We start from the raw sequence: 15344 nt of genomic DNA on the forward strand, positions 1-15344 counted from the left end.
CGCACGGCGCCCCCCGAGCGCCGCGGCGACGGCAGCTGCCGGCGCTACCTCCTGGAGGCGGCCAACGCCAGCGCGGCGGCCGACGCGCTCAGCTGCGCCGACCCGCTCGCCGCCTTCCCCAACCGCTCGGCGCCGCTCGTACCGTGCCGGGGCGGCTGGCGGTACGCCCAGGCCCACTCCACCATCGTCAGCGAGGTAAGGACGCCGCCCGCCGCGCTCGGGGTGGGGGGCCCGCGGGACGGCACTGCGCCCTGCTGCCCCGGGACGCGGCGAGGGCGGGAAGCCGGTCACCGCGGCCCGGCCCGGGAGGCCGGCACCTGCCGGGTGCCTCTGGGGACCGACCAGGTGCATCCCACTCTCGGAAGCGCGGCGTCCGAAATGCCGGGAAAATGCCTGTCGTTGATTTCCCCCGGCGACGGAGTGGACGGAGAGGGGCTGTGGTGTCCGGTGTGACCCACAGCTGGGGTAATGCGGAGCTCGGAGACGCTTCGCAAGCACCTCCTCGGGCGTCGGGGCGTCCCATAAGACGTACCTTATTGCCGGGATGGGTCTGTGCAAAAATGGGAAATTATAGTCCGACTCGCGGTGGAGACCCGCGGCGTCCGGGGCGAGCGACTTGGTTGGGCAGGGCCGGAGTGCTCTGTGGTCTTCGGGGGGTAAAGGAAGGGCGAAACGTCCACCGGTTGCCCAAATGATGATGGGAAATGCACGGGGGACAGAGGTCAAGGCTCCCCGCGGACGCGATTTTGGTAAAACTGCTTTGAGGCAAAGAGCAACATCTGAGAGAAATTGGGAAAGCTGAGGTTTTGAATTAAGAGTTTTAATTTTTTCCCCCCATCGGTAAATTACAGGAAGGCAGCAGGAAGGGCTACAAACCTTACAAAGCAACCCCCCCCCTCCCAGGGGTGGCCCCTTGGACCAGGTGGGGACAGCCTCACATTTTCTTGGGTGTGTTTGGGCGGCCAGTGCATTGGGGGTTAGCTGGCCCCTCAGCCTTGGCCGCAGGACTGTTCCCACGCTGGGCTGGGATGGCAGTTTGCGTCTTCTTGGTCTTTGCGCCTCAGCTGTGGGAACTGCCTCCACGGAGGCTGGGTCACGGGAATGAGCAGCTGAACTTCGTGGGCAATCAGAGATCAATGTGATTTCTTTAAAAAATGGTTGAATGTGCTCTGGTAAATTAGGAAAGAAATTTTGTCTTTATTTTAGTTACTGTTTTAAACGTTTTTTAAAGCACCTCCTTGAATAAGGGGGAAACACTAATTTGGAGTTAGCGATGCCTCTTCTGTCACTGTTAACGGTGACCTCATCTCTCTGGTGTTGGGATTCTAGATCTTTGAGGCCATGCATGTTCTATAATGCCATGTGTGTATGGTCCTATAGCTAAGTGCTGTGGAGTTAGAATCCATGGCAGCCCAGCCAGGCAATGTGATGTGTGTTCGGGCTACTTTAATTTCTACTTAATCTGTGGGTAATGATGACGACTGCTTCATAAACTATGGTGGTCTTGCCGTTAGGGATTTCATAGATGGCATGGACAGGGTGTGGACTTCGTGGGACAGGACATTATCACTAGTTCTTCCTTCGAGCTGCAGTGCTGTGTGATGGCTGCTTGTCTTACATTTAGCACAGCTGCTTAGTGCTTACTTCCCAGCAAATCAGAAGATACCACTTGGAGAGAAGACACATCATTTTTGAAGACATTTAAGCCTCAAATAAAGAATAAAATGAGCCTTCAAAGAGAAATGCACACGTACTCAGGTGGGGTTTCCTTGAGCAAACGTGATCCCTGGACATCAGAGAAGGGAGACATAGAAATCTGTGAGTTAGTGCCCAGACAGATACTTGAGAAATATTCTGGGGTTCTGGAGTTGTTTCAAGTGACCTGACATTATTTCAAGGAGGGACAGGTGGTCTTATGAAGGTCAGTGGCTCCCAAAAGGCAATGTGGAAAGTGGAAGGTCAGGAGACCTGGTATGGTACTGTCTGCAGCTGGCTGTGTGGCTTGGTGAATCACTTAACCTCCTTGGGCTTAGCTTTCTCATCTGTAAAATTACAGGTTGGATTAAGCCCTTTACAGTCCTACAGATACCTTCGGCGTCATAGCTGGATGGCTGCTCGGGGTGCCCAGACAACGATAAACATTTTCAAGGAAAAGTAGAATGATATTCAGCCTCACTCGTGAAGGCCACCGACAGATCTTTGAAGTATATTGGAGAGTTGTTTTTTTTTAATCCCAAATTGTTCGCTTCTTCTGGCTTGTTTTTAATGTTTTGATTCTTAAGAGGACCCCCCCCCCAATCTATTCAGGAAGTTCAGCCGTTCAGAGCAACTCATTCTGTCTCAGAGTTCTGCCTAATACTTTGCCGTCTTTGGTTTTGAAGATGATCCATTTAGTTTTTGTTTTTTCATATTCTGTCAGGATTAAAGGAACTTTACTTATATCTTCAGTTAACACTGTACCCAGTGTGTTTTTACAGACTTAAAGTTTAAGATATTAATCGTGGGAAGGGGGTGAATTGCGAGAGTTTTGAAGGTGGAAGGGCAGACCAGATTCTAGAATGTCTCCATATGGCCGTTACATTTCATCCTTGCACCAGTGTGGGGGGATACCGTTGTCCTGGCTTTGTAGAAGGGGTACCCGAGTCAGGAGATGTGGAAGGACCTGCGAGGGTCCCAGACCTTTTAAGGGGCCCAGCTGGGTTGCGATCCAAGGATCATGAGTGTAAATCATTCTCCCTTCCTCCATGTAGTGATCAAAGTCTTGGGGACAAGTCCAAGCAAACATAACCACTCACGCTTCAGAAGCTGCAGGAAATCCTGTGGAACCTTCATATTTACTTCATTCTTCTGGCCAGCCTGCCACTGTATTTCATTTCATGGCATCAGGAACACAGTCAGCCATCCCAGCCAGACCAGCTGATGGGAATGGCTCTCTCCTCTTGATGTGAACATTGTAGAATGAGCACTTGAGTCTCACCCACTGGTTTTCCATCTTAACAAAGCAAAACAGCTGCAAGGAGTGAAGTCAGAAGTCAATGCCAAGTGCAGGGCTGTTTCGATCCAGCCCCCTCACTTATTTCTCTTGCTCAAGGTGAGGCTGTAGGTTTTTTACCCATAGGTAACTTCCTCAGGGCGGACTTTCTAATGTGTGCATCTCAGCCTTGCCTGCTGGTGGGTAGCTGGCCACCAGAAATCAGGATAGAAGGCAGACAAGTCACATATTTCAATTCATTGCCTAGGGAGTGAGTCTTTGAAATGGATATTAGGACTTTTAAATGTTTGCTTGTATGTCATAAATGGAAATTTTAAAAAAAGAAAGAAAGAGGGAAGGAAAGAAAAAGAGCTTCTCTCTAGTGTCTCACTGAACTGGACTTCAGGACACCTTGTAAAAATAGCCTGAATCACTCTCGTTTTTTCCTTTCCAGATCATTTTTCCCCACAATAAAAGAAAGGAAAGCCCATGTGAGGGAAGCCGCTGCCGCACTAGAGAGAGTGGTGGCTGCTTTGCTTTGGGGGGCTTCGTGTGTCTCTATGTTGCTTCTCACACCTCTATCCCACGACATAGAGCCAAACCAGTAGGTCAACCCACAGACATGGGTGCCGCTAGCGTCCTGTCCTCACTGACTGGCAAGCATGGAATTGCACTGCTGCGGAAACTGGAAGAAGTCTCTCCAGGCCCACGTTTGAGTCTGGGCTCAGTCTCTGATGTGCTCTGGGCACTTTAGGACGATCGTGCTTCTGCACAGTTTTTTTTCTCATATGATTTGGGCCTCCCTTGTGTCTTGCTGAATCAACCTCACCAGAAAGACATGTGTTTTATTAACTACTCCGAAGACCCAAATAGGTCACTGTTCGTTTTTATTTCATTAATTTCTCCTCTTTATTATTTGTTCTCGTTTCCTGGATTGACTTTTGGTATGCTTCTTTTGATGGAAGTTCGATGCATACCTCAGTTACTTTCAGCCTTTCTTCTTTTCTAGCATAAATATTTAAATATTAAGTATTAAAGCTTCTATGTACTCTTTTGACTGTACCTGACAAGTTCTGAAATGCAGGTTTTAATTATTATTCCATTCTCAGTGTTTGTGATTTCCATTATTATTTCATCTTTGGCCCATGATGTGTTTATCTTTTTTAATTGCTGACTTCTCATTTAACTTTGTTATGGTCAGAGAACGTGGTCTGTGTGACACTGTTTCTTTGGACTTCTTTGAAGTTTGCTTTTTGGCCTTTAAGAGGTCAATTTTCATACATGTTCTGTACATACTCTGGAAGAATGTGCAGTCTTCAGCTATTGGGGGCAGGGTTTATAGCTGTCCCATATTTGAAGCTTGTCACTCGTGCTGTTAAAATATTTTAGATTTTAATTAACTTTCCATTTCCTTGGTCTATAGAGAGTAACAAGTATTGAAATTTGCCATTAAGTTGGTGGGTTTTTCAGTTCCTCCCTATATTTCCAGCAGACTTAAAAAGTTACACACATGGGGCAATTTTATCAGATGCGTGTTTCTGCAAATTTAGATTTTTCTTGTAACTTACATAGCGAATTGAACCTTTTATTAGTGTGTGGGGACCGTATCTAAAATCCATGGTGTATATTGTCTTAGTGTCTATTTTGTCTCGTGCTGATGTGGCTACTCCAACTTTCTTTTAGTTAATACTTGTCTGTAGTGTCTTTTGTTACCTGTTCCTTTCAGACTTCCCATGTTCTAAGAGTTTACACGTATCTCTTATAAAATGCATATAACTTGATTTCGTTTTTAACTGGTATGCGTAGTCTCTTAACATTTACTATATTCATTGTTATATTTGAGCTCGTTATGCTACGTTATTCTTCTTTGTCTTGTTATTTCTATGCGTGCTTTCCCCTCCCTTTAAAAAATGATTTTTAAATTTGTTTTTCTTATTCTATTTTGTTCCTTCCTTTATTTGTTTGGAATTTAGATCCTTTCTTTCAATTCCTCTAGCAGTTACCCTTGACATTTTACTATGCTTATTTAACAGAGCCTAAATTTAATACTGCAACCTTCTCAACCATTTAGGAACTTTCAACATTTTCACTCAGTCACTCACCTCCTGAGTTACAGGCATTTGTAGCCAATATTCTAGATTTTCCTCTTTATTCTTAATTTATGGTCTTTGTGTAGATCACAAATGCTTGGATTTATATTGACACTTTATCTGGTCATCATTTCATACAGTCTCTCCTTTTTCCTCTTCCTTTTGGCATAAATCTTTAAAATTTTTCTTTAGTGCTTATCTCTAGGTGGTACATGTTCTCAGTTTTTGTTTTTATGGAAATGTCTTTGTTTCCCCATTATTCTTTTTTAAAAAAAGATTTTATTTTTAAGTAATCTCTACACCCACCTTGGGGCTCGAACCCACACCCTGAGATCAAGAGCTTCACGCTCCACTGACCAAGTCAGCCATTATTCACCATTATTCTTGAAAGATGGTTTTGTTGTAAAATAGTTCTTTGTTGCCAATTATTTTCCCTCAGCCCTGTGAAGATGTTAGTTCTGCCTTACAGCTTTCATTTTGCTTTGGGGGAAATCTGCTGTCAGTCTCACCATCCTTTTTTGTCAGGTTATATCTAAGTACGTATTTCTTTTATTTGCCCAGATTGGTGCACACTGCCTCTAAAAGGCATCTGCATATAATAGGCACCCAATAAATAGTCATTGGATGGACCAATTGTTGTATTTCCTTTAACTGAATTTTGGGAAATTCTTAGCCATTATCTCTTCCCTGTTCCCTTTTCCTGCTCTTTCCTTGATTAGACATAAGTTGGACCTTCTTTTGCTGTCCTTCATGACTCTTAATGTCTTGCTCATTTTCCACTTCCCTATCTATATGTATCATTGAGATGTTTTTTCAGACCTACGTTCCGGAATACTGCCTTTGTATTCAGCATTATCAGCTCCGCTATTTAATCCATCCATTGAACTTTGTATGTCAACAACTATCTTTCTCATTTATCAAAGTTGTATTTGTTCTCTATTAAATATGCCTGGCCATTTATTGGTAGTCTCTTATTTCTTGCCCATTTTTCAATTTCTTGAAATGTTCTACATATGATTACTCTATATTTTGTATCTGGTACTAACACTACCTGAAACTCTTGATGTTCTAAATCTTTCATTTGTGGTTTGTCATATGGTGTGTGTTTGGTATTATTGGTTGTAAGCTCCCAGATGGCTGATCTCTTTGGGAAACCAGAGAGGATTTTCCTTTGCTTCCCTCTGAGCTGGGGGACAGTGCTGATCTGGAATCACTTTCTCCCTTCCAGACTTCCTGGCTGAATCTACAACAGCTGAATCTGTCATTGTTGTTTGTTTATTTTTATCAGAGGTGTGTGGTTTTCCCTCACTTCCTGAAACATCAATAATTCAACACAAATTATATTTTATGCTGAATTTTGTTTTTTATCACACCTGAAGTGAGGCAGTAGGTATAGTGAAGGGATGCCTTTTTCTGATTGAATACAAATCAAGGCAGAATGGGTACTGACCTTGACCTCAGCCTCAGAGGATGAGAAGGAATGGAAGAGGAGTGTATGAGGAACAGGATGTTTCATTCTCTCACTCTCTCATCTTCATTATCATTTTCTCTGTAGCCATTTATTAAGTGCTGTCTGGAGCACTGGTTGGTGTGCATTCCTGGGACCTGCCCTTAGTGAGTTGGACTCAAAAGATTGAGGTGGGGTTTGGGCATCTTTATTTATCACAAGCACGTAAAGCCCGTGCAGGTGGTCCAAGGGCAATACATGGAGACACGCTGGGTGTTCCTTTATGATAAGCAGTGGGACTGCCTTATGTGTGAGTGAAGCAAGGGCCAGTTCCCCTGAACACACTGTGTGTGTTCAGAGGGAGAGAAGCATCATCCCTTTACCTCAAGGCAGGAGTCCCAGATTTTATCTGCTGTTTATCTGCTGTTTATCTACAGAAAGCTTGAAGCTATCCAGAGATGGGCAGCTGACTGTAAAATCGTGTGATTAATCGGAGTGGGATGCCCACAGCTGAACCACACTCCCTGTGAGTTTTGGCAAACTGTAGACTGGAGCTTTGGGCAGAGGCAGAGGCAGGGGGACAACCAAATGGGATAGCTAACAGATAAGGCATTAATATCTATACGCTTTGATGTATCTTTGGGATTCGATAGATCTGTACCAAAATGTCAGCTCCTCTGTATTTCAACTTCAAGGGCAGGTCACAGAACCTGCCTTAGCCGTGGTGTCCTCAGCTCTAGAACAGGAGTAATAACACCTACCACAGTGATTGGTCTGACATCTGCATCAAAGTGCCTGTCATTGGGTCTGGCCAGAAGCGATGTGCAAAAATACTAGTTTCTGTTAACATGTAAGGACTCTTGAGCTGGGTCGGGGTAGTGGGGGAGAGAGGGAGTAACTGGTGTGCCAGATCTGACCCTGGGGCTGTAGTTGGCTGAACTAAAGTCTACCAAAATTCATCATTAATAAACTTGCCTTAAATATTAAAAAACAAACAAACAAACAAAACAAAGAACAATCCATATCTCTTGGGCACTAATTTGCCCCTAGGTTAGAGAATACCCTGCATTTTTCCTCCCTGGGTCACAGAGCTGGGTTATATTTCCCAGCTTCCCATGCAGCTGGTAGGTCATGAGACAGAGTTCTGGTCAGTGAAGGTGGGAGAAGTAGTAAGTGACACTGTCAGTCCTGCAGCCAGACCCCACGCTCTTCCTTGCTTCCCTCAACTGCTAGCAGAGAATGCTAAAGCCCTGAAATGTGGTGGAGCCCTTAGATGGGAGGAGATCCATTCCTGAAAGCCTGTGGGGAGGGGAGTCCCCATCCTCCTCCCCTTCAGCTCATCTGCGTGGGAATGTGAAATTAATGAGAACTCAACTTTCTTGTATTAAACCACTAAGATTTGGGGGTTGTTTGTGGCAACTCTTAGAGTGAGCCTACCTTGACTAATACAACTCTTGAGTATATTTCCTGTAGGCTGCGTGTACCTGGTTAAATGGTAGGGAAGCTTGTTCCTTCAAGACAGTCTTCCCCTTGATCTGCTCACAAGGCCACCCTGTCCCTGCCCATGGGTGTCTACAGCTCTTCAGGCCCCTGGTCTCTTCAGCACCCATGCTCCAGCCCATCCAGAGCATGTCCAGCTGTCCTTCCCAGGCTCTGGAACATGCTGTTTCCTTTTCTCAAAATACTTTTCCTCTTTCTCCATATGGCCATTCCATTTTTTTTTTAAAGATTCTATTTATTTATTTTTAGAGAGAGAGAGAGAGTATGAGCAGGGGGAGGAGCAGAGTGGGTGGGAAAGGGAGGGGAAAGAATCTCAAGCAGACTCTGCACTGAGTGCAGAGCCTGACACGAGGCTCGATCTCATGACCCTGAGATCATGACCTGAGTTTAAACCAAGAGTTGGACGCTTAACCGACTGAGCCGCCCAGGCACCCCATGGCCATTACATTTTTTATGCAGCTAGGAGTTACCTATTCCAGAAGTATCTTCCATAATTTCCACCCGCCACCCCCACGCACATACACCTGCTGATTGTGTTCATCACGGCCTCCCTTGTCAGACTGCAGGTTTCTTGAGGGCGGAGACTGTGCTCAGTAAGTATTTGTGATGAAATTACAAGGTGTGTAACAATTTTTATGGCTCAATTAGTGAGTCAATGAGGAGAGGGTTGAGTGAAAGATTTGACCCCTTTTATAATTTTGGTTAAGCTAACCCTGAAATTGACCTTCATAGATTAAAATAAGCTCTTCCCCCCAACAGGGAAGCTGCTTGTCCTTTCTCTTTCACATTACTTTTATGTTTTAATTTAGAGAAAATGGACATTTTAACAATTTTGATATATTGAATGTGATACATTTGATATAATTTGAATCGATATATTGCTGCATTTTCTTAAGCATAATTCAATTTCTTTCAGCAGCGTTTTGTTGTTTTCAGTGACGATCTTACACAAATTTCACTAGTTTTATTCCCAGGTGTTTGCTGTTTCATGGATAGCATTGTACATATGGGCTCCCCCCCCACACACCCATGAGGTCTGACAAATCCTTGGGGGGCCACTGCCCTGCAGAAACTGCTCTCATCCCCCCAACGCCCACCTGGAGCAACAGACCGTACCCCTGTCCCATGTCTGTACATGGGATCTGTCGTCCCCAGAATCCTAATTTGGGGGATGTGACCTGGAACACAGAAGGAACCAGGGAATAGAAGTGCTGGCTCTTTGGGGCCATAATTGTTTTGTGCTGACGTTCACTGTGCAGAAAAGGCTATGAGTTCAGCTGTCCCGGCACTTTTTGGCACATCTGTGTCTTCAACCTAGGCACGCTCCAGAAGCCACTGGGCACAGGCACAGGGCCTGGGTCAGCAAGGGGCATATGGGGGCCTGGCTCTCAACAGTTCAGAGACAAAGTACTGAGCCCTCCAAAGCTATGAAGGGGGCAGACACTGCCTACCCCTCAGAACAAAGTAAAACCTTTCTAAGACTCTTCCTTCTTTTTTCCTTTCTTGAACCATAACCAAGGAAGGAAATTTATTTCTATTCTAGGAGGAAAAGGCAATGTTCCTAAGGTTTCTGACACAGCTTTTTAGAATGACAGATGATGGTCAGTGCCATGGGGTCTGGGTGAGAGATCAGTAATATGGCTCTTCAAGGATTGCTGCATTCTAACCGTTCTGTGTTTGGAATAAAATAAAGTAACTTTGGGGCTGGCACTTGTGTAGTAATAGAGAAAAACAGTGAGGGATGCAGTTAAAGGACTAATAAGAAGGCGAAGAATCGATGTGATTTTAACGGATTCTTGTACTGAAATTCTGCAGGTCATGTGGGCCCCATGCAGCACATCATTCAGAGTGTACGATTGATTCAGTAATTTAGCCTCAAATACTGTGTTTGGGGGAAATTTAAAAATGAAAGTCAGAGAATAAGCATGCTGATATTGTTGAATATTTTCTAAAAATTTGGACTGTGGTCTCTGATTAATCAATGAAGCTGATTAAACAAGAAATCCAAGACTCAGAGCCCTGTCATGAGTTACTGTGAGCAACTGGGGACAGTGGAAGACATCTGTGGGACCTCTGTTTCCTTTTCAGAGTAAAGTGGTCAACTGTCAGTGGATTTCCAAGATTCCTCTATCTCTGTCATTCTACAACCAAATTCATTATCAGGTCCCTGATGTATTTAATTCCTGACCCTGAGTTCAGGGTTGTCCCATCCACACAAGAGTGGGAACACGTCTTGTTAGTTTCTGGAAATCAGGATGGATTCCTCCCCAGGGCACCTTTCTTCCTTGTGGGCATGCTGTGCTGTGTGTGATGTCCACGGGAGCAGACGGGGATGGGGTGTATGGGTGTCCCTGCACTCGAGCAGGTGCCCATCCTGCCTTCTTTCACTTTGACTGTAGTCCCTAGGGCCTCCTGGAGAATCTGAGAGGGGCATGCCGTAGGCCACCCACGCAATGAAAATGCCCAGGAGGAGGCAGTGTGGGTGCAAGCCTGAACTTCAGAAACAAAGGTGATTATTATGCTGTCAGATCCTGTCTTGGGAGGCAGGTGACTCCCTGTAGGATTGCTGTAGGGCAGGAGCAGGGGAGATGACCAAGTGACAGGTGGGTCCCTGGCTTTCCATTTTAACAGCGATCACTGGGGCCAGAAGTAGAGACAGTAACATGGAAAAACGGACCAGAGCTTCACCAGTCTGTCCATACTCACGTCCTTTGGCCTCAATTATCTGATCATTAACACTCAACCATTAAACTTAACATTGAGCTTACATGTTAAAGCGTTTAAGTATTTTAAAGTAATTCTGACAAGGTTGCATCTGTCTAGGGGTATATCACATTTCTTTTCTGGGTTTTGTTAACTTATGTTGTGCTTATTTGTAATAAAACCTAAAAATAAGTGTGGGAGACTGTGTTCTAGAAAACAGTTTGGAGACAAACTTTGGAGGCTTCAAATAACGTGAGCAGTTAGATGCACACTTCGTCCTGGGTGCGGATGACGGCAAACCAGCGCTCTTCCTCTCCTCACCCAAATGATTAGAGAGGCTTTTTCTTGTTGGGAGGCTGTCAGCTATTTTCTCAGTTGTATTTTGAGATAGAATTGCTTAATTTTTCTTGACTTCGTAATCCAGAAACAAGTGTTTCACCTATAAGATTTAAATTAGCATCTCCTAGTATGGGATGCCATTTTATTTTATAGGGAATGAAAATTTATTTTATGACTCCTTGTGTAACGCGGAGGCAGATTTTTGAAAATGGTGGTTTTCTATGAAATGCCATCAGTCCAATAGTGTCCGGCATCAGAGGCCCGAGTAGGGTCTCTATGGAAGTGAGAGGAAGCTAAGGCCTTGGCAGGTAAGGAACGGAGACAGATGACTAGCCCTGATTCTTAGGCAGTGGGACCTGTGAGGCTGTTTGGTCTTAATGAAGTCCGATGGCTTTGAAAGTTTTTGCTGGTGGTGTTGTCAAGTTTCTGGAATCACAGCCCACGTCCTCATGAGCTCAGAAGGCTGAGGGTACCGCACCGCTCCCGAGAGAAGACAGGACATCCAGTACGTGGCTAGTGTGCCTGGATGGTGGTTACCTAAAGCAGCACGGGCCCCCTCCTGGGAGCGGGGTGGAGGCTTCCCCCAGGAGTACAGCTCCTGTCTTATGTGTTCTCCTCATCCTCCCTGCTTGACAGCGTCTCAGGTCTCAGACGCCTTTCTCAGTTGTTGCTTAGGTCCCACGTACGCACAGGGTGGCTCTGATTTCATGGGGTTCCTGCCAACTGGAAGCGTTGCGTGGCCCACGGCACAGGATGAAAGACAGCATGCACGTCTCCTGCCCCCGGGGAGGGATGCCATAAGCCAAAGCCTCGGAGACATACACTGAAGGCATAGGCGCCAGGACCCCGCCTCTTCTGACGATGGATCGTAGCACATTTATGGGACTTCAAAGAGTGTGGGAGCAAACAGTGTGTACATTTAATATGGATGCTTTTCTAAAAGCAATGTTTTGCAGACCTCTGTTGGGAAATTAGTTCCCTTTCATTGTTCTCAAATGAGTGTTTCTAAGCAGACACCCATATGGAAGTCATGGGGATAATGAAAAATATTAAATATCCAGGGTAGAGAAGAAAATTAAGTTGAAACTAATTAAAATTAATGTGGCATCAACTTCTAAAAAGTCAAGTAAAGAAAGAAGTTTCAGAGTTCCTGTAGCGCAAAGGAAATTGTTCCAAGATCTTTGCCCACAGAAGTTCTTGATCTCTCTGTGTCTCGGCAACTTGGTAATGATGTGGTAGATTGATCTGGGGCCTCCTTTTCTCAGCCACCCAGCATCCCTAGGATTACTGTGATCCCCTATCTGGTATGTATGTGTATAAGGCACACNTGTATGTGTATAAGGCACACGTAGAAGAATTTTGATTTTTTTTTATTTATTTTTTTTTTAAAGATTTTTTATTTATTTATTTGACAGAGATAGAGACAGCCAGTGAGAGAGGGAACACAAGCAGGGGGAGTGGGAGAGGAAGANATAGAAGAATTTTGATTTTAAACGGAACCCAGTTGGATGTGTTACCAAACCATGTAAGATTGCCTTTGTATTTACCACTGTTTAGGTAATTAGATAATGACCATTTATGGTTGCAGAGTTCTATGAGGAAATGATCANCCACGCCCTGAGCCGAAGGCAGACGCTTAACCGCTGTGCCACCCAGGCGCCCCAAGAATTTTGATTTTAAACGGAACCCAGTTGGATGTGTTACCAAACCATGTAAGATTGCCTTTGTATTTACCACTGTTTAGGTAATTAGATAATGACCATTTATGGTTGCAGAGTTCTATGAGGAAATGATCACATTTCAGATCTGAACTGGCTTAGTGAGGCCCATCTCTAAGGCCAATGAATGGGCGAGAATATAGCCTTACTAGTTGTGTGAAGATGGGCAGATTGCTTAGAGAGGTTTCTAAGCTCGGATTCTTACAAATGGGAACACTAGCTGTTGTGTGCAGTCGATGGGAGTCCTATACACGTACTGCATGCGGAGCGCTTGTCACCTGCCGCCCCTCCCTCCCAAGCGCTGAGTGACTGGTGCGGGTGGTAGCTGTTGATTACAGATACTTAGGAAATGGACGCAGAGAGGCCGCTTGGGTCCGGGAAGTAGAGGGGATGACAAATGCCTGGGTCCGAGGGAAGCTTTCGATGGGCAGGTCACCAAGATTCCAGCACGAAGGGCCATGGCAGGGATCCGCTGTCTGGGGCTGGTATAGCTGGGCTTAGTAAGAAAGACCAAGGAAAGATCCACGATACAAGGTCAGAGAGCTGCATCGGCAAAACTTCCCAAGGCTCCTTGTTCCAGTCATGACCTGGAATGAACCATCCCCACTGCCATCTCGATGGCTCAGAGGACTACTCAAGACAACATGCTGGGAAGGCCCTGAGCCCATGCTCATTCCCTCCTTCTTGCTCTTTGTCGCTAAATGTGACCTCCAAGTCCTGAGTGTGCCTCGTCTGGGCTGGGGTTGCAGGACCCAGACTGGCTCAGACTCCACGCTCTGCTCAGACAGAGCAGAGAACCGCTGGGCTGGGGTCTTGAACTTCCCTAAACAGGGCATGGGCAGAAAACGTGGTGGCCTCTAAGGATGCTTTTACTCTCCTTTTATGTAAAAGAGAGCTTTCCTGACTGAAGTTACGACTGCTTTTATTTGCTACTGTTTGGGAGTGGGAGGTGCTGTTGGAGGTAAGTGACAGCTTGAGCTGTGTTGTTGGAACTGGTGTGGTCTATGTACCCAGAGAGCAGGCTGCTGCTTTCGGGGACAGTCTTTGGTGAGTGAAGGCAGACAGCCAGAGGCACCCACCGCAGCCCGCCAGCCCCAGGCAAGAATGTGCTTCCTCTCTGGCCGGGTGGGGTGCAGCCAGGCACCTGTCCACAGTGCCACTGCCCTAGGTCCCATATGGCTCGGGGGGGGGGGGGCACTGTCACTGTCCATGGTCACTCAGAGCCATGCACACGACTCTGCCCACTGCCAGTTCCCCTGGCCCCTTTTTAAGGGAAGGATTTTGAGAAGAATGAAAGCAGCATCATAACATGAAGCCCTCTCCATCATGTGTTGCCTTTCACAAGCTCCAGAAATCCTTCCCTAAATCTGGACAGCAAAGGTTCCCTAAAGGGGCCATGTTGGAATGCACTAGTGTGGCTCATTCCTACTTTCTGGTCGGGTCAGTAAGACAAATTTGCCCATATTTTTGGGCAGTGTTCAGTGGCTTTCTTATATCACAGTTTACTTGTCCTGTCATGAGAAAGTGGCCTCAGAGAGAACAGACCAAAGAGTACCCCTCCAGCCCCCCTGCAGTCTATGAAATGAGCACAAGACTGGGGGGGGGCAGAAATCATGAATATTGGGATTCAGGTTGGGGTTGAGGTGAATTTGGGCTAAATTATTCTATATGTTAAGCAATCCAGCCTCTTGACATTGAATAGACACTAAAATTTAATCCATGAAAGTAGCTTAATGCCCAACAGGGACACAAAGCCACACTGCAATATGCTACATATAACCTTAGAGTTATTAATGCACCTTCCTGCTTGGAATTTTTTTCTTATTTAATTTCCCCAAAACATTAAAACATAGTAAATAGTCAACTCAATTAATCCTCACACACCCTGTGAGGCATGCGCCATATTAGGGAAGGAAAGTAAGGTGCAGAGAGATTAAGTAACTTGTCCCATATCTGGAGCTGTAGGAAGGGAGTATTGGAAAAGATATTTTTGATGTCTGAACCAACAAGAGATTAATTGATGTCTCTAGAATATAAAAGGGACTTCTGTAAATCATCAACGAAAAAGATAACAAGGCTTATAGAAGAACTGACAAAGGGTATGGACAGTTTTCATGAAAGTAGACCCAAAAGGCCATTAAGCATAAGAAGCAATGCAGATCCATTCGTAATCAGAGAAACAAAATGCAAACAAGATAGTGCTTTACACACATTAGGCTGGTTAGAAGCTACAAAGCCCAGAGATGCCAAGTGTTTGTAGGTTGCAGGGTAACTGCTGGAGGGCGTGTGCAGCTACCTTCCAGAACAGTCCGGAACTACTGATGCCAATCAGGTGTCCACCTATGTGTACTGTGTTCCATCAGTTCCACTCCAATGCATAAGTCCCAAAGGAAGTTCTCAACCCATCCATCTATCCATCCATCCATCCATCTATCCATCCATCCATCCACCCACCCACCCATCCATCCATCCATCCATCCACCCACCCATCCATCCATCCATCCATCCTTCTATCAGGAGGCGGGTATGTTCTCTGCAGCATTACTTGGGTGGCAGAGAGTTGGAGGCAATGTGGG

The 15344-nt window shown here is 45.6% G+C and overlaps 1 protein-coding gene across 1 annotated transcript in view; it reads left to right on the plus strand.

The window, feature by feature from the left end:
• SLC22A3 (solute carrier family 22 member 3) overlaps positions 1-15344 on the plus strand; it is a 131758-nt gene that overhangs the window by 43303 nt on the left and 73111 nt on the right. Inside the window, exon 3 of the mRNA XM_034670796.1 lies at positions 2-195. Coding sequence (XP_034526687.1) covers positions 2-195 — 194 coding nt within the window. The remainder of the gene's footprint in view (position 1; positions 196-15344) is intronic.

Source organism: Ailuropoda melanoleuca, chromosome 10, assembly GCF_002007445.2.
Source record: "Ailuropoda melanoleuca isolate Jingjing chromosome 10, ASM200744v2, whole genome shotgun sequence".
NCBI classification, from domain to species: domain Eukaryota; kingdom Metazoa; phylum Chordata; class Mammalia; order Carnivora; family Ursidae; genus Ailuropoda; species Ailuropoda melanoleuca.